At 35.0% G+C, this 26715-nt stretch overlaps 3 protein-coding genes across 3 annotated transcripts; all 3 read right to left on the bottom strand.

Annotated features, from left to right (window-relative positions):
* LOC121771079 lies at window positions 1–1808 on the bottom strand. Its single transcript, XM_042167875.1, has 3 exons — window positions 1505–1808; window positions 1051–1252; window positions 1–504 (listed from the first exon to the last, which is right to left on the bottom strand). The coding sequence occupies exons 1-3, from the start codon at window positions 1777–1779 to the stop codon at window positions 295–297; spliced, it is 687 nt and encodes a 228-aa protein (XP_042023809.1). The 5' UTR covers window positions 1780–1808; the 3' UTR covers window positions 1–294.
* A 15171-nt stretch (window positions 1809–16979) lies between these two features.
* On the bottom strand, window positions 16980–18192 carry LOC121772614 (dehydrin Rab18-like). Its single transcript, XM_042169786.1, has 2 exons — window positions 17743–18192; window positions 16980–17372 (listed from the first exon to the last, which is right to left on the bottom strand). The coding sequence occupies exons 1-2, from the start codon at window positions 18103–18105 to the stop codon at window positions 17199–17201; spliced, it is 537 nt and encodes a 178-aa protein (XP_042025720.1). The 5' UTR covers window positions 18106–18192; the 3' UTR covers window positions 16980–17198.
* Window positions 18193–22822: 4630 nt separating this feature from the next.
* LOC121772464 lies at window positions 22823–26715 on the bottom strand. The gene is made up of 5 exons (XM_042169579.1): window positions 25977–26715; window positions 25705–25783; window positions 24413–25225; window positions 23922–24164; window positions 22823–23158 (listed from the first exon to the last, which is right to left on the bottom strand). The coding sequence occupies exons 1-5, from the start codon at window positions 26398–26400 to the stop codon at window positions 22999–23001; spliced, it is 1719 nt and encodes a 572-aa protein (XP_042025513.1). The 5' UTR covers window positions 26401–26715; the 3' UTR covers window positions 22823–22998.

Here is a 26715-nt window from a genome sequence, read left to right as displayed (position 1 = left end):
TGCAAACTTCAAACCTTTTATATGAATATAAAACAATGATAGAAACGTTTTGTATCAATAGTATAATTACCCCTTCTTCAACATACCTAAGGGTTCGCGGCCTCTCCTATTTTTTGCCCCAGCCATGCCCCAACAATGTAAGAGTTCATGAGAAGTAGCCGAACGATCGAGGTTCAAGAAATTGTAAATGGTCTTATCATAGAGCTATGATCGATGGAAGTTATTGTCTGATGTTTTCCTATATGAAAAGCAGTCATAAAAACATGAGCCGCTACACAAAAACATGTAAGATGCTTATGACTTGGGTCTTGAAGCGTCGTTTGTTCCTGGCCTCGTGCCAGGGCGTGTTGGGCTGACGTCAGGTTTTGTGAACCATGTAGTGTATAAAAATTGCTTGTGAGGACCAACATGGTTGCATATCAACCTCAGCTTCTGCCGCTCTCTCATCCATCTCATCACTATTTTCATGTGCCTTTTGCTTGAGAGTCCTCTCAGCCCAACATCCTAATCAGGTGACAAAACCATCATCAACCACTCTTTCACACGGATATGATCATCAGAAATAGGTGTATTCATGTTATGAACATAAACAAAATCAAACCAAATCCAGACACCACATGATTGCTCAGATAAACTGTCAGGATCATGCGCAAAACAAAAATAGTACTAGTATTTTTAATGTTATGTTAAAGAAGGTTATATTGTTAGCTAATTGAATGACAATGAGTATAAATACTAAATCCCATTTACACAATATGGAGGTGAGGAATCTGCATAGATATGAGCAGATATCCAAGAAGAGATAATGTACTTCTTCACACCAGCAGGAAGCATAACTATGATGAATTTCTTTTACAAGAATTAAGTTAATAACAACTCTGATCTTCTCACTGTGCAGATTTCAATATTCTGAATCAAGAATGTAATAAAAATAAAATCTTTACATAGCCTAATATTGAAACAGAGGATAATTTTTCGTGCGTATATCTTTCAATGACAGAAGCAGGCATTAAATCAACATAAAATTCTAATTAGCTCAGATACGAGTACCTTAACATGCTCCCATGTGTCTGCAATGGTTAGAGGGCCGTGTTCCTTCAAGACGTCGAATATAACCCTTGTGATCGTCTGCGTTTGCTCCGGAGGAGTCTTGAGTTCTATTGGCTTCATTTTAGGCTTTGGTTTCTTAGCAATATACCTGACTGCAGTTGCAAACATGATGAACCTTTCCCCAGCCAAAATCCTTCTCAATCTGTCGAGGGAAAACACTCTGATCAGCTACAGGAATTCACACATTAACACCATTATCCCAAAGAAATTAGTATTGAAACCCACCCAATTCCCAAGTTTGAAAGTAAACATTTGCGGAAAATTTCACCAAGGTGATAGTTTTAAATTACGATATCAATTCAACATTCCACAGTTTCAAGTTTAGGAATGACAGAAGCATTTCATCGAACACATTGCATACACTTATTAACACACACACAAAAACACAGCTGACCTGAGGCGGATGCCGCTCGGAACTAATCTGCGCGCTACGCTTGTTTTTTCAGGATTGAGAAATTTGAGGAAGATGGTGAGGTTTGAAAGGAGGGAGACGAGAGCCGGTGCCGGCAGCGAATTGCGCGGCAACTCTTTTTGGGGCGACTTTTTTCTTTTTTCTTTTTTTTTTCTTTTTTCTTTTTTCTTTTTTTTTTCTTTTTTCTGTTTTTCAATTTTTACGATATTCACTACCTCTACTATGTTGTTTACTCTTTTTCTCTTTTCCCTGTGCATTTGGTATTCTTCTAATTATGGAGTATCAAATTTTTGTGTCTCTTCTAATTGCAAAATATATTGGAATTCATTACTTTAAAAGTAAATCGGTAGCCGATAAAAAATATTCTGACTCGAACTTTCGAATTATTTGCAAGGGTGACATTCATTTAAAAAAAAAACAAAAAAAATAATGTTAGACTCATATTTCACGAAAGTTATTTAATGAAACAAAATTTAAAAAGTTTCAAAACCCCATATGTGAGCAATGATAATCCAATAAGGCCATGTTTGGTTGTCAGGATTTTGTCTGGGAAAGTAATCTCATTCCTTAAATTTTAAATTCCTGTGTTTGTTTCGGTTTTTAATTAAACTGGGAAAGTAATCAGAATTCCAAGAACAAGGAAAGTTAATACAACTTTCCAGGATTCTGAATTCTAACTTTTCTTAGGTATTTTTTTTCCCGGTTTTAGGATTCTTACATATTTAGTGCAATATAAGTATAGTTTTATTATTATTATTATTATTATTATTATTATTATTATTATTATTATTATTATTATTAATAATTACAATGTATTAAAATGATATAAAATTATAAGCATACTTAATTTCGGTATAATAAATAACTATATTTAAAATTATCCCAATTATAACTATATTATTATAATATTTATATATATTTGTAATTATCATAATAATTAATAATTTATTAAATAATTAAAATATAACTATATAATATAAATTATGTAATAATAATTAATAATTATTATTTTATAAATTAATAATTAATCAATGAAGTCGTAGTGAAATTTCAAATTATAAAATTTATTTAATTATATTATCAGTAAATATTATAATTATAATTATAATAATCATATTTATTATTATAATCATTTATGATTATAATACTCCATGTAACTATAAATACAACTATATTATTATATATTATGATGGATAATCCATATTTAAACTAATAATAAATATAATTATTATAATTTGTAATTAATAATTTATTAAAAAATTTATATTATTATTCATTTTTATAAATAAAAATAGTAATAAGTAGGAGTATATTTTTACTGTGGTGTTTAAAACAACAGTATAAAATTTAAAATCTTGACATTTTCCAAACATAGGAAAGTAAAGTTATTAAGAATCATATTCCCAGGATTCATTTTCCCAAAAATCATTTTTCTCGTCAACTTTACTTTCCCATCAACCAAACATGGCCTAAATTACATCCCTCTCAAATTTGATTTCGATCACAATTTTGCCATTACATTATAATACGAAAGAAGAAATATATGCTTTATGCGGAAACTAATTGAGTTTAACGTAACCCAATTTTATTTTCTATTTATATATCAGACATGTTTTGAGAGTTCACAGCTATCGGATATATTCACAGTATATTTTATTACTTTATATAGGTTTTTTGCAATTTTTTTACAATTTTATAAAGCGCTTGGACGGTTATACCATACTTTTGTGCTTTTTTTCCCAAACTTTAAGCCATTTTTATAAACTTATATAACATTCAAATTATTTTTTATATTTTAATTTGGTAATTCATGCACTCTCTCTTTACATGTTCATAAAATCTTTTTTTTTCTTGTTTTAAAAAAGTTTTTCTTGGTCTATGTTTCTTCTAAATTTCAAAGTCATAACAGAGTCAAGTTTGTGCTTTCATTATATATTCTATTAAATCCGGTACCTTTGATTTAATTACTTTTAGTTTGTAATTATTCTTTGATTTGCTTGTTAATTTGTTAAGAATCCAAGTATAATTCGATTTCCATATTAATGTTATCTTTTACAAATAGGATTAAGTCTTATTCTGCATATAAATAATAGCCATTTTTTTCATAACTTTGTGTAGAGTTTCATGGGCTTTCTTTTTGACAAATCGATGGGTGACGAGGAACGTTGTGACAAGTTGACGTGGCGCTTAATAAAGATACTATTTATTATTGCTAGCATATGTGGAATAATTGCATTGTTCTTATTTTTATGGTTCAAGCCGGAGCAAATCTACCTACAACAACAATACATTCGAGAAAATTCCAATAACTCCCCAAATCATAATGCCTCCATTGTCGTCGACATCAAATTCAAATATCATCTCAACTCCAACGATGTCAACATTACTTTCTATTGTTGTCCCTCTTGCCAAAGCTTATCCGCCATCGGAATCTGCGTCGTCCCGAGATTCAACTACAGTTGGGGGACGGCGCATCGGGAGGCTGTGGTGGTACCTCGTGGGACGACGCGCGACGAAAGCATGCCCAAGGGTCAAGGGTGGATTTGAAGGTTGAGATGACCACCGGATTTACACACTAAGATAATTGCCGCCCGGAGACGCTTGTGAAGGTGGTGACAGATTTTTTTCTAGATGGCTCCGGCAAGTTTTCGAGGATTAGTTGAATTTTTTTATTTATTTTTTAAAGGATTCTTATTTTTTTTCCGTTTAATTTCATTCAAATTGGATGAAATTTCGATGTTTGTTGTTTTAGTTCAATTAATATGATTTAGGTTTTGGTTCCGTTAAAGCATGCCGAATTGGCTAATTATCGATATATGCTGTTTTAGTTCAAATTAGGCCCGTTAAAGACAAATTTAAAATCAGATTTATAAAGTTAGTGTATTCGTCAACTTAATAATTTTAATATAACTCATAAAATGTTACACCTATAACATAATTATTCTTTTTGTTTCAGTCGGCAGTTTAGCTCATCTACAGTTTTGTAAAACTAAGTTGTTTTATAGAAATGCTAAACAGAGTTTATCATAAAAATCAGAATGTTGTAATTGCATAACATATTAAAGTTCACAAATTTTTAAAGATCATTCTTATAAACATCACAAATTTAAATAAATAAAATTAAATCATTGGCGTCAATTGACCATGATAATTGCTATTATGAGCCACATGCAAAATATGGAATACTTATTAATTCAATTATCCAATTTGCAAATATTATAAATTTTTTAGGAAAATGTTTTAGAGACAAAATGGCATTGCCATAATGGAGTTAAAATAGTAATTTTATTTTACATTTAATTTTAAATTAAATTTAGATTTTATACATGTACCCTGTTGCCCCTGCATTTATATATGGAAGTAGTATTAATTAAGATCTTGATAAGGTTACTTTGATTATGAAAGTAATTGGGATCCACAACTTTTGGCATTGACCATGCGTCGGTTTAAGTTCTATTTTTTTCTCAGATTCCTTTAAAAATTTTATAACTTGTTGAAACTAAAGAATGAAAAGGATAAGAAAATGTTTATCAATTTTACCATTTTTATAAAAAAAATGAAAAATATAATAATAAAACAGACAAACAATTCTAAAATATTAAAAATTCCAATGCTTTAATAATTTTATAAAAATATAAAATTTAATACTTTCATTTTTGTAACATTTATTTTGGTCCGTCTACTAAAAATATAATCACACGGAATTAACTAATTTGTTTAATATTATAAGGCTATAAAGTTAATATTTTTTCTGTTTCTTTCTTAAATATTAGAGTTCTTAGCTCACTTTACTATGGCATGCAAAAAATTAAAATTTGATATATGTAGTATTAATACTAATTGAGTTTATGATTTTAATTTAAAGAAATTTATCTTTTTTAAAAAAAAATCTTCATTTACAAAATTTAATTCGTTCAATTCGTAATTTGTGGGTAGTTACAGTCTAACCAAGAAAAAAAACATGTTCCTAACTTATCTATTTAATATTTTAAAGCTATATATTTAATATTTGCTTTATAAAATATTAGAATCCTTAGCGTTATTCACTGTACCATGAAAAATTTAACATGATATACGATATACAAATGATAATTGAGTTTAAGGCATTGATTTTAAGAATTTCATGATTTGAGTTTATAATTCTTTCTTTTTTAAAATTTTATTTTTTCAAACATTATAGTTGCATCCATAAAAGAACAATCACATATATGTTTCTAACTTATCTATTTAATACTATGTACTATTATAAAGCTATACATTAAAAAAATCTCTTTTACTTATTAAAATATTAGACGGCGTAGCTCAATTCACCGTATCACAAAACAAATTAAAATTTGATGTATTAATACTAATTAAGTTTACGATTTTGATTTAAGAATTTCACATTTTTATTTTAATTCTTTACTTTCAAATTTTTAATTCTTTAAATTCTTAAATTTGGAACGTTATTGTCTAACTTAGATATATAAAAAAATTATATGTTCCTAACTTATCTATTAGTTATATTTTAAAGATATATTTTTAATAGTTTTGATTTTATTTTGTAAAATATAGAGTTATTAACTAAATTTACTGTTTCAATAAAAATTAAATTATGTTTCAAAATATAAATATATTTAAATTATTATTTTTTTACATCGTTGTTAATGCTAGTATTGACCATAATTAATATTTACTTTTCTTTATTAAATATTGAACTTTTACTATATCATGTAGTAACAAATTTGGAGTATGCAATTTTGATTTTAAAAATTATTTGAGATGCAGTTTTGATTTTAACATTAATTGAATGTAATTTTGATTTTAAAATTTTTATAATTTTAATATTAATTCTTTACATTCCATTTTTACTATTATTTCTAGAATTACAACTCAATAAAAAAAATTAATCACATGTTCTTAACTACTACTCCTATATTTAACATTTTAAAGCTATATATTTAAAATCTTCTCATTTTCTTATATTAAAATTACTAACTAAAAAAATATATTATTAATGGAGCTTACGATTCTTCATTTTCTTAATTCTTAATATAATTAGTTGGTGTACGAATAATCTAAAAATAAGAAAAGTTGATTCATCCAATTATTTTCGTATTAAAAATACAATAATATTTTATTTTTGAAACGTTATAAAGTTAATTTTCTAAGCATAATTTTATAGAGTCGAAGTCTAGTTGTCAATCAAAATATAAAAAAAATATTACATGTGATAAAAAGCTAAGAAAATTAATACAAAAATACAAAAGATAACGCAAACAAATGATTCATCATAATATCTAATCATACAATTCAAATTTGAGTAAGAAATTTAACAAAAATAATAATAAAACCGGCTATGAAAGTATAACATAAAAAAAGAAAATAACTCATAATTAAATTATCAACTGATTAGATAAAAATTTATTTGAAAAAATAATAATATATGCAGCTATCAAATTATTTTATTATTAAATAATAATTTAGTATGTATTTTGTTAATTAAAGTACTATATCTATATATAGTAACTAATTTGTAATCTAAATTAATGATTTTTAAGTAAATAATATAGGAGTATAAAATTAACATAAAAAATTTGATATGTAAATTTATAAAAAGTTTCGAGCATGATTGTAGTTTATCTCTAACAAATCAATAAATATGCATTTAGATAAAGATAATTAATTTGATTTAATATTCCTTAATTAGATTTGTATCATTTAATATGATATTGGGTAAACTAGTCATATTAAAAAATATATCTATGTCAAAATGCCATAGGAGTATTGTGGCATGGAGACATTATGTCTCTACATCACTACCCAATTTTTAATCATAATTTTTTTAATCATAAAGTGATTAAGAGACATAATGCCTCTGTGCCATAATGCCGCTATGTCATTTTGTCATAATTTAATTTAAATATGGACTAATATAACCCCTTATATTATTTTGGAAAGATATATCTTAGACTATGATAATTAAATTAAAACATGCTTATTAGGCTCATATTTAATGTATTCATAGTTTTAATCAAAGTACTTAAAGTTTTAATTAAAATATTTGTAGTTTTGGTTAAAGTATCGAGTGAACTGCACCAAATGACCATAACTTTTGCACTTGTTGCACCAGTGACCCAAATAGAAAAAAATAGCACCAGAATGGCCTAACAAAATATACAATCACAAACGAGGTACTTTTAGCCATTTTTTGGTCAAAATTGCCCAAATGGGTTGAAGGGCATTTTCGTCTGATCATCATGAAACCTGCAAACCTACTCTGCACACTTGCAGAGTTGTGTCAAATCATTATATTTGGTGCAGATTTCCATGATGAGTTTTTGTGAATATTTATCTCTTTCTATTCATTTCATTTCACTCAAATCAAACAAAGGTTCATCCATATTGATCAAACCAAGAAATTATGAACAATGTTATTAAATGAAATCAGACAAAAATAATAACCATTTATCCAGTTTCGTATTTTCTCAGATGCCAAACACAACAGTTGAATATGGAGTATTTGAAGCACGAAGTTTGGTTAATTTTAATTAATTCTATACTAGTATTTGAAAATGGAATATTAAATTATACTAGTACTAAAATTCATTTTTTTCTGAATTGCCTCATGTATTTAAAAGGATGCCTTTTGTAATGGTCGAATTGCGTTGGTTAATTCCTCATTGTTTTGTTTATATTGAATTCATTTTTGTAAAAAAAAATTACATTCTACAAGAGTAGCATTATTTAATCATACATATCACACTCAATATAAAGAAAGAATATAAGAACATATCATTAGTTGAATATTGCAATATTTGAAAATATATACTATGATTTTGATTTTGAAAAATGTATTTCACGATATAGGAACATGGAAAAAAGGCAAGTAAATCCATACATAATATCAAAGAATACAAAATAAATATTGAATGCAATAATAACAATACGCAAATGCAATATCTTTCTAATATCAAATAAATAATAGATTGTCAGTAATAAGATTTAGCACGTCCAACAATATATCTTGGACATTTTCATAATTGTTCAACAAAATCGTTATTATAATTTATACTAATAACTAAATATAGATATTTTTTTCTAAATTTCGATTACAATATTGAATGATACATCTAAAAAAATAATAATATTAAAAATAAAGTAAATGGATTGGGTGAAAAAGGTAGAGCTCACGTTGAGGATGTCGATCCCCGTAAGCCATGTGGCAGATTTATGGACGTTGATGTGAGCTGCCTACGTGGAATATCGAGAGTTTTAAAGGGAGGGACGCGGGTTTATGTTTAAGCCTTGAATTGAAAAAGTAAAGGGGTATTATATTATTTATATGAATAAATTTTAGAGAGAGAAAGAAACATGTCAGAGATATAGAGAATCAAGCAGGCTTCATGGCAGGGCGGTGTCAGCATGGAGTGTTAATTTGACGATAATGCCCTTTAAGGGCCTGAGGGTGTTATCGTCCGAAAAAACACCGTTTGTGATTATATATTTTATTAGGCCCCTTTGGTGCTATTTTTTTGTTATGAGTCACTGGTGCAACAAGTGTAAAAGTTATGATCATTTGGTGCAGTTCACTCTAAAGTATTTTTGTACATGCTAGTATTTAATTTATGAGAAAAAACTCATATGATATTTAAAAAATATGAAATTAAAAAGGATTGTTCTTAATAAAATTTATAAATCTTGTGAATAAAAGCTATTAATATTATCTTAATTAATAAATTAATTCTCACTATTAATAACACACTATATAAAAAAGTTATTATACTTAATTGTAAATTAATTTGATAGATTGATATAGCACGATATATTTTCAAATAAATTTTTATTTAATCATATTACACTAACTTTTAGGTTTTCCTTATCTTTTGTGCTATTCAGCCTATTTTTTGGTTAAATTCTCTAAACATTTTATCAATATTGTAACAATGAAATCATTGTCTTAGTATACGAAATAAATAAGAAAAAATTAAACATTTTTGCAATTGAAATTTGCATTGTATAATAAAATAATATAGTGAGTTTTTCATTGTTATAGAAAAATTAAGAGAAAACAAAATTTGTTGATGGAATAATTGAATAAGAAGAAAACAGTGGATAAAAAATAAAAAATGATGAAATAGAATTAGATGTTAGACATTCATTTAAGCAAATCCAACTAGCGTTAATTGAAATGAATGTAACGGTAATGTAAGGGTAGGAAAGTATATTTACAAAATCTAAACTTAACATTAAATTAAATGTAAATTAAAATTACCATTTAAACCCCATTATGCCAATGCCATAATGTCAAAACATTATTTCTCTTTTTTTATTTGTAGGAAAAAAGGGGAAAACTAATTTAATTATAAAAGTTGTCACCTTCCATTACGCACGCCGAAAGAAAACTCTTATACTCTCTATATATGTATATTTATTTCGTAAAGTAAAGTCCAGATCAAAATAACTCGTTTGTGCTTTCATTAATAATTTGTTTAATCCGATGCCTTTGATTTAATTTAGTTTAATTTATCTGTTGATTATCACCACTCACGATGATCATTATTAATATCCCTTAAATTTTGTCACACTTTGAGTGGACATGATTTTAATAAATGCAATGAAAAGTGAGTTGAAAAAGTCAAAAAATTAGTGAAGAGTATTAGTTTCATACTCCCAGCGTCCTCCAAATATTGTCCCACTTTGACCCGGCACGTGTTTTAAAAAATGTAATGAAAAATGAGTTGAAAAAGTTAGTGGTATGTGGATCCTATTTTTATATATTAGTTTTATAATAAAATGTGAGTAGGAATGGGTTATTGGAATATGAGGTCCACTACAAAAAATGGTAAAAAGAGAAATGTGACAAATTTTTTGGGACGGACGGAAATGGAAAAATGGGACAAACTTTCAGGGACCAAGGGAGTAATAAAATGTGAGTTGAAATAAGTTAGTGGAATATGCAGTTCACTACCAAAAATAGTAAAATGTGAAATGTGACAAATTTTATGGTACTAACGGAAATGAAAAATGTGACAAAATTTAAGGAACAGAAAAATAATTTAATATTCATTCTTTAAGATAAAAATCATAAAATAATATGATTGAGATAGAGTTCTAGCTAGTCTTCATTCCATATATGAACCATTTGGAAAGGAGGGACACGAGGGTTAGTTTTATTTGTTGTTTTTTTGGTTATTCTTTTCCTTTGCAAATTGCGAATGGTATTTGTAGGTTTTTTGAGACTTTATTTCTTTTTATTATTATAGAATTTTTTGTGTTCTCTATTTTCTTATCGATCTTTTGTTATCAATTTTTTTTGTTTTATTCCAATTTGGCTAAAATAAAAGGTTTTGTAATGTATTAAATAAAAAAAATATTACCCATGTCTTGCATTAACTGTCATATTTGTTTTTCTGCACACATTTTATAAAAATGATAATAAATATTTAAAGTTGAGAAATAGTAAAATAAAAAGAGAATAAATAGAAAAGACTGAAGAGTATTCTTTACAATATTCTCTTTCTTACTTTACTATTTTTCCGTTTTAGTTATTTATTATCATTTTTACGAAACAAGCGCTGAAAAGTAAATGTAATAGTTAATGCGGGATGGAGGTAGTAATAAACTAGAAGAGAAGAAAAAGTAGAGAGAATAAACTAAGAGAGAGAAAAAAGTAAGAGTGAGAAAATATGTTACTTTTTTACTAAAACAAATGGAATGACTCTACCACTATTGTAATGCTCAAAATGATAAAATGACTCTATTATGGAACAAATGGAGTAATATATAAGGATGGCATGCGGTTCCACCACATTGTGCAGGATTATAATAGTCAATGAAACAATCATTATAATTAATTCGTAACCGATACATAATTAATTCATTGAATTTGAATGTGACATGTTTTTGACAAGATAATCAACATAGAGAAAATATACCGATTTTGAATTAAAAATAAATGGATGGCCACTTCCTAATTTCCAACAAAACGAATAAATTTCAACTTAGATATAGAACTGATAATTTTTGATACAATACGAACACTGCATAAAATTAATAAGTTTAAGGTTAAGTTTCATTACGTCCATATCTTTATTGGATCGACATGAAAAGTTCCAATAATTTAGATTGAGTTCGAGTTGGGTTAGATCGAGTCAGATAAGGTATAAACTAAAAATTTGTTTTAATTATTTAAAATATATACATTAGTTTTATTATTAAGGTTCATGTAAATAATTGTAATATGTTGTTGGAAAGAAATAAAAGAGGATCAAATCACAAGGAAGGAAATCATAGGATATTTGTGATTGATTGATATTTACCGTGTAATTGGCAATTAGCATTAGGGTAAATCTTTACCAAATTTGTATAATTCACCTCCTATATAATTGTATATCATAGGAAGGATAATCAAGTTGAATAAAAATCGATATTTCAACATGGCATCAGAGCCAATTAGGCTCAGAAAATACTCATCATAGCCCCATACCATTTCTCGACCTAAGGCAAAATCAAGCCATGGCCAACGAAGCCAAAACCAAACTATCAGACGACCACAAACCAAAAATGAGCAAGAATGTTACCGTCGCCGTTAAGCTCAATGGAACGAACTATTCGTTGTGGGCACGGCTAATGAAAATCCAGATTGGGAGTAGGAGGGTACTCCGACACATCAACGGCAACCCGCCACCACCCAAACCAGGGGCGGCCGATTACATGGAGTGGGAGGAGACATATTTGATTGTCTTCTCGTGGATTTTGGACAACATCGAGACAGACATCGTCATCGATTTTGCACACCATCAAACGGCCGAAGCACTATGGAAGAGCTTGGCCGTGACTTTTGAGAGCACAACCGACCCTTTTTTGCTCTTCGACCTAGAAGAAAAAGCAGAACGTATCAAGCAAGGTGAGCAAAATCTTGAAACTTATTGGCGTCACTTACATGGAACTTGGATTGACGTAGATAGGTGCCAAGAACAGCCCGTAACGTGCTGTGACAAAGGGATCGGGCAGTTCCGGAAGTACGTTGAAACACGTCGGTTATTCAAAATCTTAACCGGCCTAAACCCAAGATATGATCAGTTGAAGCGTGAAGTAATCAAGGATAAAACGTGGCCCTCAGCCGAGGCCGCAACCAACGACGCATCATCATCGAGCGGGATTGGGCTCAGATTCGCGGCCCGCAACCAGCAGCGGGGTGGACAGCAGCCACCGCATCGAATCGGAGCACCAACAACTCAAAATCGCCGACCGTTCAAACCGGACAAATCAAAATTGTGGTGCTCACACTGTGGGAAAAACAAGCATACCAAGGAATCATGCTTCTTGCTCGTCGGCTTCCCAGAATGGTGGGACGAAAATCAAAGGGCCAAGGCGAAGCTAGCAATCGGGGTAACCGAAAATGGAGAGGGTCTGTTTCCGGCGACCGGAGCGGGCAACCAAGAGGCCGCCAACACTCACGGAAGACAGGAGAATAGAGGCGGCGCGATTGGAGAAGCGGCAGTCGCCGATTACAGACAGAGCGGCGGATCTGTTGGAGGTAAAGGGTTAGGGGTGTTTAACCCTAACCCTGATTTAATATTTGCACATAAGTTCTCCAACTTTAGAAATCCCCATTCCATACCCCATCATGATTTAGTTTTTGCACATAAGTCCCCCAATTTCAGTAAACCCCATTCCATACCCCATGCTGAGAATAATGTGCAATTGAACCCCATAAATACTCGAAATACTAAAAATAACCCCACAACTTCAGAAATCTCGTTTATTACCCCAAATTATTTTGCACCTCTTAAAAATACCCATATTGTGTGCATGGCGAGAAAATTACAGGGTAGAACTACGAGTGACTGGATATTTGACTGTGGGGCTACGGACACTATGACCTATGATAAAAATGATTTTTCTGTATTTAATGGGGCAACCAAAAGTCAAATTCAGACTGCGGATGAGGAATTGACGTCTGTAAGTGGGAGTGGAACTATTGAGATATCTCCAAGCCTGAAACTCAATAATTGCCTTTATGTGCCTAAACTGTCTCACAAATTAATGTCTATTAGCCATGTGACCAAGGAGTTAAATTGTACTCTATTGATGCACCCGAATTTCTGTGTTTTACAGGATATCAGGACGAGGAGGATAATTGGGCGTGGCACTGAGCGTCAAGACCTCTACTATGTGGATGAGATAGCTCACCAAGGTGGCGCCGCAATGCTTGCTCACGGATCTGCTGAAAGAGAAGCTTGGTTGTGGCACCGGAGAATGGGTCATCCCTCACCGGGTTATTTTAAATTGCTTTTTCCAAAATTTTCGCATCTTAAAGACATTTCTTGTGAGTCATGTGTTTTGGCTAAAAATCATAGACAATCTTTTAAATCCAGTAATACGCGTGTTAAAGATATTTTTTCTATTGTTCATGCTGATGTGTGGGGCCCTCCGCCTGTTACTGGTGATCATGGTTTTAGATATTTCCTTCTCTTTGTCGATGACTGCACTAGAATGACCTGGGTATATTTTTTGCGAAATAAATCTGAAGTTTTTGAAAAATTTTCCATCTTTTTAAAAATGATTCAGACACAATTTCACAAAACTATCTCGGTTCTTAGGTCAGACAATGGTAGGGAATTTGTCAATAAAGACATGGAAGACTTTTTTAAGAAAAATGGGTTAGTTCACCAAACCACTTGTCCTTATACACCGGAACAAAATGGGGTGGCAGAAAGAAAAAACAGAATTCTTCTTGAAATAACTCGAGCCCTGTTTTTTGACTCAAATGTTCCAAAATTCCTTTGGCCCGAAGCGGTAGCTACCTCAGTATATCTTGTAAATCGTCTTCCTACAAAAATACTTGACATGAAAACACCTATTCAAATTCTTTCCAGATTGACAAAAATCCCCGAACCGCTTACCCTTCCGCTCAAAATTTTTGGATGCTCTGTCTATGTTCATATACCAAAACATGAGCGAACAAAGTTTTCGGCATGTGCCGTGAAATGTGTTTTTCTTGGATACGAGATTAATCAAAAGAGTTATAGATGTTATGATCCGTCATCTAGAAAAATAATCACCACTATGAATTGTAATTTTCTTGAATGTGAATATTTCTATCACACCCAACTTCGGGGTCAGGGGGAGAGTAATAATAGCCTAAGGGATGTAAGTGGACCCCCAAGTTGGTTGGTGCCTCAATCAAGTAACTCATAGGCGGAACTAACAGAACAAGCTAGCGTCACCGCCGAGCAGGTCACATCCATGGTAGATCCTCCTCAGCCAACCACGCCTCAGTCCAATTCTCCTTTAGTGATATCCGAGGTAAATCCCGAACCCGACTCTGAAAGTACAATTATACCTGACAACCTTGAGACAGATGAGGTCACCGCTATTGATGGGGATACTGGACGATACATTCTTCCTCCGCGCAGCACCCGGGGAATCCCTCCGAAGAGGTACAGTCCAGAGAAGATAGGGGCGAAAAGCAGATACTCAGTGGCGAATCTTGCGAAAGCCAATCTCACAGAAATGGCTAAGGCATTCACTACAACACTATATGAAGAAGAAGAAATTCCTCAAAATGCAGAGGAGGCCATGAAAATAGACCATTGGAGGAAGGCAATGGTGGTGGAAATGAAAGCACTAATGAAGAGCGAGACATGGGAAGTGTGTGACAAACCAGAGGGGGTACGAGCTGTGGGATGCAGATGGGTATTCACCATAAAGAGGAGGCCAGACGGGTCGGTCGAGCGATATAAGGCAAGGCTGGTAGCGAAAGGGTACACTCAGACGTATGGAGTTGATTATGCCGAGACTTTTTCTCCAGTTGCCAAGATAAATACGATCAGGGTTCTCTTCTCCATTGCAGCCAATAAAGAATGGCCGCTACACCAGTTTGATGTCACCAATGCCTTTCTACATGGTGAACTCCCAAAGCCGATTTATATGGAGGCCCCACCAGGATTCTCAGAAGACTTTGAAGGAGGGAAAATATGCAGGCTAAAGAAAACTTTGTACGGATTAAAGCAGTCGCCTCAAGCTTGGTTTGGAAGATTTACAGAAGTAATGAAGAAGTATGGGTACAATCAAAGCAATTCCGACCACACCTTGTTTCTGAAGAAAAGGGAAGGAAAGATCACCTGCCTTATCATCTATGTAGATGATATGATTCTTACTGGCGATGACAAGGAGGAAATCGAGAAGCTGAGACAGAATCTATTTTCAGAATTTGAAATGAAGGACCTTGGACTACTGAAGTACTTTCTGGGAATAGAAGTGCTAAGATCTCGACAAGGAATCTTCATCAACCAAAGGAAGTATGTTCTCGATTTGTTAGCAGAAACTGGAATGCTGGACTGCAAGCCAGCAGATACGCCTATGGTCCAGAACCACGGTTTGCGGATAGTAGAAGGAGCTGAACCTACCCATCGTACGAGGTATCAACGTTTGGTTGGAAAGTTGATCTACTTATCTCATACTAGGCCTGACATAGCCTATGCCGTTGGAGTAGTTAGCCAGTTTATGCACCAACCACAGGCTGCCCATTGGGAAGCAGCTCTACGGATTGTCCGATATCTGATGGGAACACCAGGACATGGAGTGATGTTCAAAAAGCATGGACATATGGATATATACGAATACACAGATGCTGATTGGGCAGGAAATCCGAATGATCGAAAGTCAACTGCAGGATACTTCACCTTTGTGGGAGGCAATTTAGTCACCTGGCGAAGTAAGAAACAAAAGGTGGTAGCTTTGTCAAGCGCGGAGGCTGAGTTTCGAGGAATCAAAAGTGGGTTGACCGAGATCTTATGGCTAAAAAGACTAATGACTGAGTTAGAATTAATGCCCTCTAGTCCTTGCAGATTGTTCTGTGACAATAAGGCAGCCATCAGCATATCAGAGAACCCAGTGCAACATGATCGGACAAAACATGTTTAAGTAGATCGACATTTCATCAAGGATAACATAGAGGCAAGAATTGTGGAACTATCATTTTTCAGATTCGAAGATCAACTAGCAGATATCCTCACCAAGGCTGTGGACTCAAGAAGCTTCCATGAAGTATTGGGCAAGTTAAGTATGGACGATCCCCTACTTAACTTGAGGGGGGGTGTTGGAAAGAAATAAAAGAGGATCAAATCACAAGGAAGGAAATCATATGAGATTTGTGATTGATTGATATTTACCGTGTAATTGGCAATTAGCATTAGGGTAAATCTTTACCAAATTTGTATAATTCACCTCCTATATAAAGGATTGTATATCATAGGAAGGATAATCAAGTTGAATAAAAATCGATATTTCAACATATGTAAATCGTGTTAATTTAAAACTAAGATTTTAATTGTAAATCAAATTTGTGTCATTATCATAATTATATTGTGTCAATAATAGATTTGCCCGGTTAGTGAATCATGCTCGAGTATTAAGGTAGGAAGTTGTGTCAAAAGAATATGCATAAAGGTAAAAAATGGAATTGGGATGATATAAACAGCACGAAAAGTGAGGAGTAGTATTTATGTAGACTTAAAAGAAGAGATGTCCAAATACAAATACAAATACAGGTACAGAAGTAGAGACACAACACAAGGCCAAGCTAGCTCCCTCAAACAAGTTTGAGGAGCTAGCAGGCGGCTTATTGTCGTTATTATTTATACAAGTGAAGCTGCTGTAGGATATGTATATGCATCTGTATATATATTCAATGGTGGCCAGGCAGCTTTTCCTTGATCTTATCCATCATTCCCTTCTCTTCATTCACCCCACCGCCATAGCTCTGCTCCTGCTCCTGCTCCTGCCCCTCCTCCGTCTTCCCCCCGAAAAGCTTCTCCTTCAGCCCCCCCTTCTTCCTCCTGCCTCCTTCCCCATCATCCTCCTGCACTTAACGTTAATGTTATACACCCACCATCACAATCACTATCACTCTTGCCAATTCAACTATATAACATAGCTATCCCATATCATTAATGATAGAGAATTAAAGTCACTATATAAAAATTTTAGGAGCCTCCCCTCCTAAAATTTTGATCTCTTGATGTGGAGAGAAGGACAGCAGAAGATGCTCTCACACATGCTATTATTTTTATTATAAAGTATAGTAAATATTAAATTTTTTAATAAAATATTAATAGGGAGTGAGAGACGGCTGTACCTCTCCCCGCAGTACCACTAATTTAATTTTAGGATGAAAGCCATGAATTTCTATCGCTCGCCCCTACAATTTCAGGATATTAAAAGAATCATACCGAGCTGCTGGAGCTTCCCGAGCGCCGGTGCTGGCCACCGCCCGTCCCCATTCCAGTATCAAGCCCTGCGCCGCCGCCATGAGTACCATACTCTCCTCCGCCAGTGCCAGTTCCGGTGCCGATCCCTCCACCGTGAGTACCATACCCTCCTCCAGTGCCGGTGCCCATCCCTCCACCCTGAGTACCATATTCTCCACCGAGAGTCCCATGATTCATGCCACCGGAGCCGTACTGACCGGCCTGGTCCATGCCGCCGGTAGAGCCGTAGGAGTCAGTTCCTCCGCCGCCAGGGCGTTGGACATGGTTGCCATACTCGTCGGTCTGGCGGCCGTACTCGTCGCCCTGCCTGCCGTATTGCGCCATTTATATTCAAACTTAATTTATTGGAAGACTTTTAAGTGTATTGTTTGTAACTTTATGTATGTGTCAAGTGTGAGGTGATGATAGAATGAGGTTTCTACTCACTATATATAGAGGACGCTGGTATTCCAAGAAGCCCAAGAGAGTGACGTGTTGCTTGTAATTGAGAGACACGTGTACGTGGCTACAGTTGGATAGAGATAGACTTCTTAAAAACATCCTAACACCTTCATTTTCTACTATTTAATACTCCTACTAGCTACACTACATCAGAGATTCAACTTTAACAAAAATTTACTACACAATTATTTATTCATCAACTTTATACAAAAGCTTATCATGACACATAATAGTGTTTTTATGTAACTGCAGCTATGGATAAGCACGCACAAATGATACTCCTTTTTTTAAAAAAAAAAATAGCTACACATTTTTTGGACATTAATGCAGTTTTTAACGACAACCATCATACAGTATATATTTGTGGGTGTGGCCCTAATATCACAGAATTTTAAAAAAGTTAGAATTTTCCCATCAACTTTCAACTTGACAAATGATATCACAAATTTTATTAAGTTGACAAATGATATCACAAATTTTATTTGAGTTAATTATTTTTTACCGGCGAAATTTTTTTGGCAATTAATAATTTAATATTATGATACAGACTTTTTTTTTCGTAATTTCTCGATAACAACTTTGAGAGCTACAAGTTCTTCAGTCTTTGAGGATATTTTTCCTGAAGCACACCCTCTAAAATTGTTCTTCAATCCATTAATATAGCCGGATTTTTTTCGCTGGTGGGAAATAACAAACTCAGGTAAAGTTCATAATTTGACCTGACAAGGTTTATCCAACCGACGATTAAAACCGAAACCGTAACCGCCGGTTACGATACCGATCCGAAACCTTGAGAATTTATCCGAACCGAAACTGTCGATTTTTGAACCGTGGTTAGGTTCAGGTTCAAAAAATTTCGAACCAAAACCATGCCGGAACCGCAAAAACTGGCGGTTTGGAACCGTGAAAAACCTAAAAAAACCGCCCGTTCAGAACCGAATCCAAAACCGGCAGTTTTGGAACCGTAACCATAACCGGTTGTTCTGTTCCGGTTCGGTAATTTCCAAAGCCAGAACTGGCGGTTCCGAACCGTAATCGCCGGTTTCGGAACCGTGGACACCTCTATTCGTAATATTATTTTGTCATATTAAAAATTTGTGAGAAAAACTTAACTTTTTAAAAGTTTCAAAATATTAGGGACTAATATCCCTATATATTTTTAGGTTCTACACTTGTGCTCAAATTACTTTGTCTTTCTCTCTCATCCTTCTAGTACCCATGTGTTAAGGGAGCACTCCCTTAACAAGATTCCGACGACGACGAGCGGTCGACGACGGAGGGATAAAAGCGGACGTCACAGGCTTTCCCCGGGATCAGCTCCAAAACTAGTGTTTGCGGAAAATTAATGAGACGATAAAATTAGGAAAATATGTTATTTCTTGATTGGAATAGAAGAATACAATATCTCCTATTTATAAGACTACTCTGACTTAGGGAATAAGAAATACAGATACTAAGAATATATGGAAAGATATGCTAAATCAATACTAAACTAAATAAGAGAGATTTGGGAATATTCGTAGAGATATTCTACATATCAACTCCCCTCGGTTAAAATCCACCTTGTCCTCAAGGTGGGAACCACGACACAATGAAGAGCTTCACGAACAAAAGCTTTGGCGAGCTATTCCCTCCTGGATCAAACGCACACCGAATAGGGAAGCGTCTCCCTTCCTCATCCCGTGCATCACCGGGGAGCAATGTTGGTCGATGATTCATTCCTGCAACATCACCACCATGCAAATCCCGTGTAACTTGCCACTCGCTCTCTCTGTCCAGCTCGCGGAACAATTGTTTTCCTTCACCCTTAGTGTATTTGAAGAAATTTTTCACATCTGAGTGATCATCCTTTGCATCCGCAATACACTCATCTGTGTCCTCGTTCAACAAAACACAAGTCTCATTCGCAGAAAGTATGCTCTGGCTTCCACTTTCTAATTGCTGCTGTGGCGACGGTTGATCGAGCACGGGCTGCTGTGGTAGCTGCTGGTGGATCCATGAGTGGTATTCCGTGGCCGAATCTTGTTGTTGCACGTAAGAACTCAGGCCTAAATAGGCCAGTTGTTCTAGCGGCACCAAATGCGGCTGGCGGTAGGGATCAGGCTCGTATGTGGGTGGTGGTGGCGCGGGTTGACGCTGACCCAGCTGGTCCCACGCCTCATGCCCATTGTGAGATTGGTGATCGGGGAACCGGTTGCCCCACGACTGGAGTTACTGCGACCGCGTCGACGGCGGCAACTCCCAGGTCGAGTTCCTCTCGCGCGATGTGGGCGGCAGCTCCCACGTCGACAACTGCTGCGGTGTGAAACCAGCCCGAAACAGGCCCGACGCACAACTAGGGTTAGGGCGAAACCCCTCGGGCCGGCCCAAAAAGGCTGCGTTCGCCGGTGGCGGCGGCGTAGTGACTGATACAGCCGCAAACGGCTGTGTGAACGGCAAGGGACCCTCCAGCGGGCGTGAGTGTGCGCGGTTGTGCGGTGGCTCCGGATCCGGTCGCAGCGTATGGCGTGAGGATTGGCGGCGATCATACTCGTCCATGCGAGTCTGTAGCCGAGCCATACGCGCCAGAATATGCTCGATCATCACCTTAATCGGATCGAGGGAGGACGACTCGACCGCGACAATCTGACATGAGTTCATCAATGAAAGCACCAATTGTTAAGGGAGCACTCCCTTAACAAGATTCCGACGACGACGAGCGGTCGACGACGGAGGGATAAAAGCGGACGTCACGGGCTTTCCCCGGGATCAGCTCCAAAACTAGTGTTTGCGGAAAATTAATGAGACGATAAAATTAGGAAAATATGTTATTTCTTGATTGGAATAGAAGAATACAATATCTCCTATTTATAAGACTACTCTGACTTAGGGAATAAGAAATAAAGATACTAAGAATATATGGAAAGATATGCTAAATCAATACTAAACTAAATAAGAGAGATTTGGGAATATTCGTAGAGATATTCTACGTATCACCATGTCACATTTGTATCCGATAACATATACAATGAAAATATCTCACAACTATTAACGGTAATTTAGAGTGTCCACAATGGTGGCCCTTGAAGGCCACCAAATGTGGCCCGGCCACCATTCGTGGCTCTCATGTGGCCCTCCGCAATGGTAAAGTAACAAAATTAACAAGGGCCACCAAATGTGGCCCTCTATAAAAAAAAATTAATTTGTTTTCTTTTTTTAATGTTATTTTTAATTTAACTATATTAAATTTTATTAGACTTTAAATTTATGATATTTATAAATTTAATTAAAATAAAATAATTTGGATTGTAAATAAAAAAATTCACAACCTAAAACCAAAATGTAACAAGAACTTCGTTGTATTATATTAAAATGGAGTTGGAAAAATGGAATAGAAATGTAGTATTTTATAAATAATTTTTGAAATTTAAAAAAAAATAAAATTAAATTCCGCGGCCCAGCCGTGAATGGTGGCCCGCTGCAGTGGAGGGCCGCGGCTCACACGGCTCAGCCGCGTGAAGGCCGCGGCGGCGGCTCGCCCTCGGCTCTCGGCCCTGCGCCCCACCTCTCGGCTCTCTGCAATGGGGGGCCGCGGCTCCCCCATCGTGGACACTCTTAAGTCCATTGAAATTGCGGCTTCAATCAAGTGATTAATTATGCATATGGACATTTGTCCGTGAATTCTAACTAAAAATCAGTTGAAGTTATTTAATATGCATGGGCGTGAATTCCAACTAAAAATCAGCATAATCACTAAAATATCCTCACATAAACGGCAAAACGTTAGTGATTCATTAGTGAAAATGATAGTAGCGATTAGGTATTTCTGGTAGCAGATTTTGGTGTCGGCATGGAGTGAATTTAAAGTGATGGATAAAACAAAAGGGTGAGTTGGCATCATCCAATTCAATCTTGAGGTAAACATGGATTTACAGACTTACATTTGTCGCCGACCTTCAATTATTGCCATACGAATCAACCACTAAATGCACACCTCTGGTCCTCCCCCAAGTGTCACCACTTCTACCCTTCAACTTTTGGCGTCGGCAAATATCATAATATCCTTACAAAGGTTGAGTTGAGAGAGAGAGATTAGCAAATGAGACTGCCAGGTGTTCAAAAAGACTAAACCACATAATTCTTATGAGAATAATTGGAGTGGAGTATACAAACTCTCTCTCTCTTCTAATTTAGTCTTTTGAATTAAGTTCTCTTGTTTAATCTGTATCAATTGGTGCTTTCATTGAGAGCCCAAACGGATCTAAGTAGTGATCGGGCAACGAACTCGCCATGACCAACGTGGTCGTGACGAACAAGGACGTTGGCCCTTAAAGAAGGGTCGATTGTTACGGACTCAAGTCGCACATCGATTATGAGAGCAACTGGTGTGAGATATATAAACTAAATGACTCTCACAAGCTAGTCTTTTGGGCTGAGTTCTACTGTTTAGTCTGTATCAACCCCTAATAATGGAGGGTCAGGCAAGTCATCCTCGGCAATCAAAGATGGACACCAACCTTGTCACACAGGACAAATGGAAGCAATGGCTTTCTTGGTTTCTATTTTTAAACCCACTCACAGAGCAACATTGGATTCCATATTGAGTTATTGACCCTTAGCAAGTCCGCAAGTCGGAACAGAGGTATTACCATTTTCACAAATGCAACATACGTTCAAATTCAAAGGAATATGTTTCACCAATTGTGAACACAAAATATATGCTACAAGTGAGCGATAAAATAGGCCGGAAAGTTGAACTTGAAATTTGCCAGCTTATATTCCATATGTTGGGACCTGTTATCTCGCTAGGGATGATAGAAGCAAGCCCTGCAGTGATCTACATGATGGTGGGGATAGGCCATTGGCAAGCTCCAACACTTGTGTTAGTTCGCATATTTGAGACGAGAACATGTAAATTTCATCCGCTTGATTCTTTCTCATCCACTCGTCCAAAGTCCTGAGTTATATTCAAGAAATTAAAATGCATATTCAGCTCATGAAGTATGACAAGATTCAGTAGATTATGTCAACACATCGAGACAGTGCATAATCTCCAGATGATTCTGCTAATTTCAAGAAAGAATTCATAAGTTGTTCTCAGACACATATACAAATACTCTGAAGGGTATAGAAATTCGCTATCATAATGTAACACAAGTCATAAGAATCACTAAAACAATGGAAGAAAGATTCCTAAGTGAAAAAAGCAGACAGGAAAAGTACAGACTATTTTCGCTTTACTCAGATTCAAGTAAAATAACACATTGCAGACTGTTTTCACGTTGTTTGCTAGGCATTCGGCTTATCATAATTGTAGAGGGATTAATAGGTTGAGTAAGTGTTATATCATTATAGTATCAGCCACTCAACCTACAACCAAAAAGTAAACTAAAGAGTCAAAAAAATACAATACTCCCTCCTCCTCATTTAAAGTGACTCATTTTTCTTTTTGGTATGTACATCATCATCTCTACTTTATTCTCTACTTTACTCACAGAATAGCAATGCATAAAAACTCATGCCACATTTAGCTTCATGCAGGACGGAGGGAGTATTTTCTACAAGGATTGACAATTGACCATTTAAAGATTCTATCCACATATCTCACTCAAATCAGCCAGGAGTACAGTTGTAAGAATATTCCACTTAAATGGAAGGTGCAAACATAAACCCTATTCCAACCCCAAAAGAAAGAAACATTCATAAGAGAAATAACTTACATTGAATCAATGCCATGACCAGAGGCAGTAAACAGCACTCTACTTACAGGCTGCAAAACCAACTTATCAGTTAGTTCTGCAGAGTGCAAACTTCCAGCACAGCCCCATGAATTAGGATTCAGGACAACAATTTGCAACAAAGGCAATTTTGTTTCAATGTCTCTAACTATTGTCCTGAACGATAGTTCATCTTCTGCATTTTCGAGCAACTGACTGGAAAACATTCTCTCCAGGGAGTAATTCCTATAAGAAGATGAAAATTACACACATTAGAGGATCATGGATAGTCTCAAGCCCTTTATTTAATAAAGAAAGGAAACAGTTACAGAAAACAAAGAGATAAATCCGACTACATATCTGTCCTGTCATTAAGGTCTTAAGCATATGGTTTCATGAAGAAAATTACCTATTGCACATAGACCATACATTTCAACATCATGATGCTAAAGTAATTACCAACTAGTTTCAATACTACAGTTTGAGTAACTCACGCAAATGCATTGCCTGATCCAGTGGAAGACATGCAAGTTGAAATATAGCATTTGAATAGGCGAATTCCACCATCTACCGGTAGATTATCATCAAAACAAGGATATGCTCCAAGCAAACAGGAGCATTGTGGGCATAAATATTTGTTCCAGCGGAAATTTTTTGAAAGCTCAGAAGTTCGAATCATGAAACCATTCCCCAGATAACCATCCAGAAACAATTTCTGGTTTTCAAGAAGTTCAACACTTTCTCCATTCATTTGCACCTTAGAAGAGGTTTCTGAAATATGTGAAGTACAACAACTAATATGACAATTTTGAGTTTCTTCATTCATTAATCTTTTGTTTTCTTCAATCTGTAAAGCAGAAAAGGTGGATATTAAACTATCACTATCAACTGCATTCTTCAGAGTCTCATTTTCCTCATCTGTTGAGAGTTTATCTTCAGGGAACTGGACTTCTGTGATGCTTTGTATACCCAGAAACCCAGCACTGTTATTTCCGCAACAATTTCCTGGTACTTTCTTGCAAACCTCATTTAGTGAAGCTGTGTCTAAACAGTCATGGCTTTGAGGATTCACATCAGGCTCAAAAGTTTGCCTGCTTTGCATATCAGGGAACTTCCACCCTAAAATATCATCTGTGCTCAAAGCAACAGATGTTGAATTCAAAAGGCACAGACCTGGGACAGACGTATATGATTTTGCATATTCTGCAACCAGCTTCTCACTTACACCTCCAAATGTGCAGCAACAGTTTCCAAACCAATTATCAGCAACTTCTCTCCAGTTAACTGAAGGCATTTCCCTGAAACATCTGCAACATATTCGAATAAACATAGATGCAAGTTCATTGTCACTATATATCGGTATCACCTTTAGGTAGATGATATCAAAGGTCTGGGTCTCCACGACCCTTGGTATATTAAGGTGTATACATTTTAGGCTTGGCCATTTGGCTCAAGAGAGCATGTGGACCACCACATCAAATCAGGGCCAAAATTACCTTTCATCATCATCAAGACATAATTTACCATTCACACATGAGGTAAGGAGCTACAGATGTATTATTGAAACTGCAGTAGCACATTCCAAAATTGTGGATAAAAAGATTCGATAAACCTAATCCATCAAAACTAAGCTTTTGGCTTATAAAACATAAATCTTTTTTTGGCGCGTGGGCAAAGAGCTCACAAAGTCATGCAAAATTACTTCAAAACCCAATTACAAGGACATAATCAACAAAAAAAGCGATTGAAGAACTGGATAAGCATAAGAAATTAAACGAATCTCTACCTGAGACCCTTCGTTAACTTAGAAGAGCAATATCTGCAGTAGAAATGCACTTCCTCCATACAAAACAGCTTCCTTAAGTCTGAAATTTAAAGCAGACACGATTATTTGGAAACAAAATGTAGCAAGTCCTAGGCTATCATAAATTGGAAGCATACTTCGATTAAAAAAAGAAAGGAAATTTTTTAATAAAATGCGAAGCGAAAACGCTATACAAAATGTAGTATTTAGCCCCAAACAAAAATCACATAACAAATTGGAAATCTCTTAATTACCAGAATCCACAGAAAGTGTAAGAAGCTCATCATTGTTTTCCTCGACGTTGAGGATTGAATCGAAGTTAGAAACAAGGGGGTGATTGACCGGAAGTAACAAAACGAGCTTAACCTCAATGTGATCATCGAAAACCCTGAAATTGAGCGGAGATTCCGGGTCGATTAAGACACGCGGCACCGGAACCCTAACCGAGGTCTCTGTTTGGCCTTCGCATCCCCGAAACGACACCGTAAGCAGTGATTTTTGGGGGTGAAAGCTGAGTTTTAGGTCTCTGCACTGAGCTGAGGGCTTTGTGTTTGCTTTGAATAGGAGTAGCCGGAGTATAGACGCGTGAGACTGAGCTTCCCATGCAAACTGCCAGCAGCTAGAGTCGGCGGCATCGGGGGCAACCGACGGTGTAGCGGCGGAAGACGGTGGCGACATTTTCAGATAGGGCTGGTTTGGGAAATTGGCGGGTAATACAATTTTATGATATATTGGCAGATACGGCCCATATAAAATTGGGCCATTAATACTTTATTCAAATGGCCCAAAACATTCTTATATGGGCCAACAATCACTAGCCTATACAAAAAGAAACATAGATAATTTAAATGTTTTTTTGAATGTCAAAGTTCATTAATTGTCGGTTTTGCAACAACAATGGAAGTACTAACTGAAAATTAATGAGTTAACAATTTTAAGAGTGAGATGTTACTTCTTAATTTCTGATCAGTTATCACTAATCAAAGTAAATAT

This window comes from Salvia splendens, chromosome 16 (assembly GCF_004379255.2).
Source record: "Salvia splendens isolate huo1 chromosome 16, SspV2, whole genome shotgun sequence".
In the NCBI taxonomy this organism is placed as follows: Eukaryota; Viridiplantae; Streptophyta; class Magnoliopsida; order Lamiales; family Lamiaceae; genus Salvia; species Salvia splendens.
Note: the sequence above shows the minus strand (reverse complement) of the source record. Positions and strands in the feature narration are given on the sequence as shown.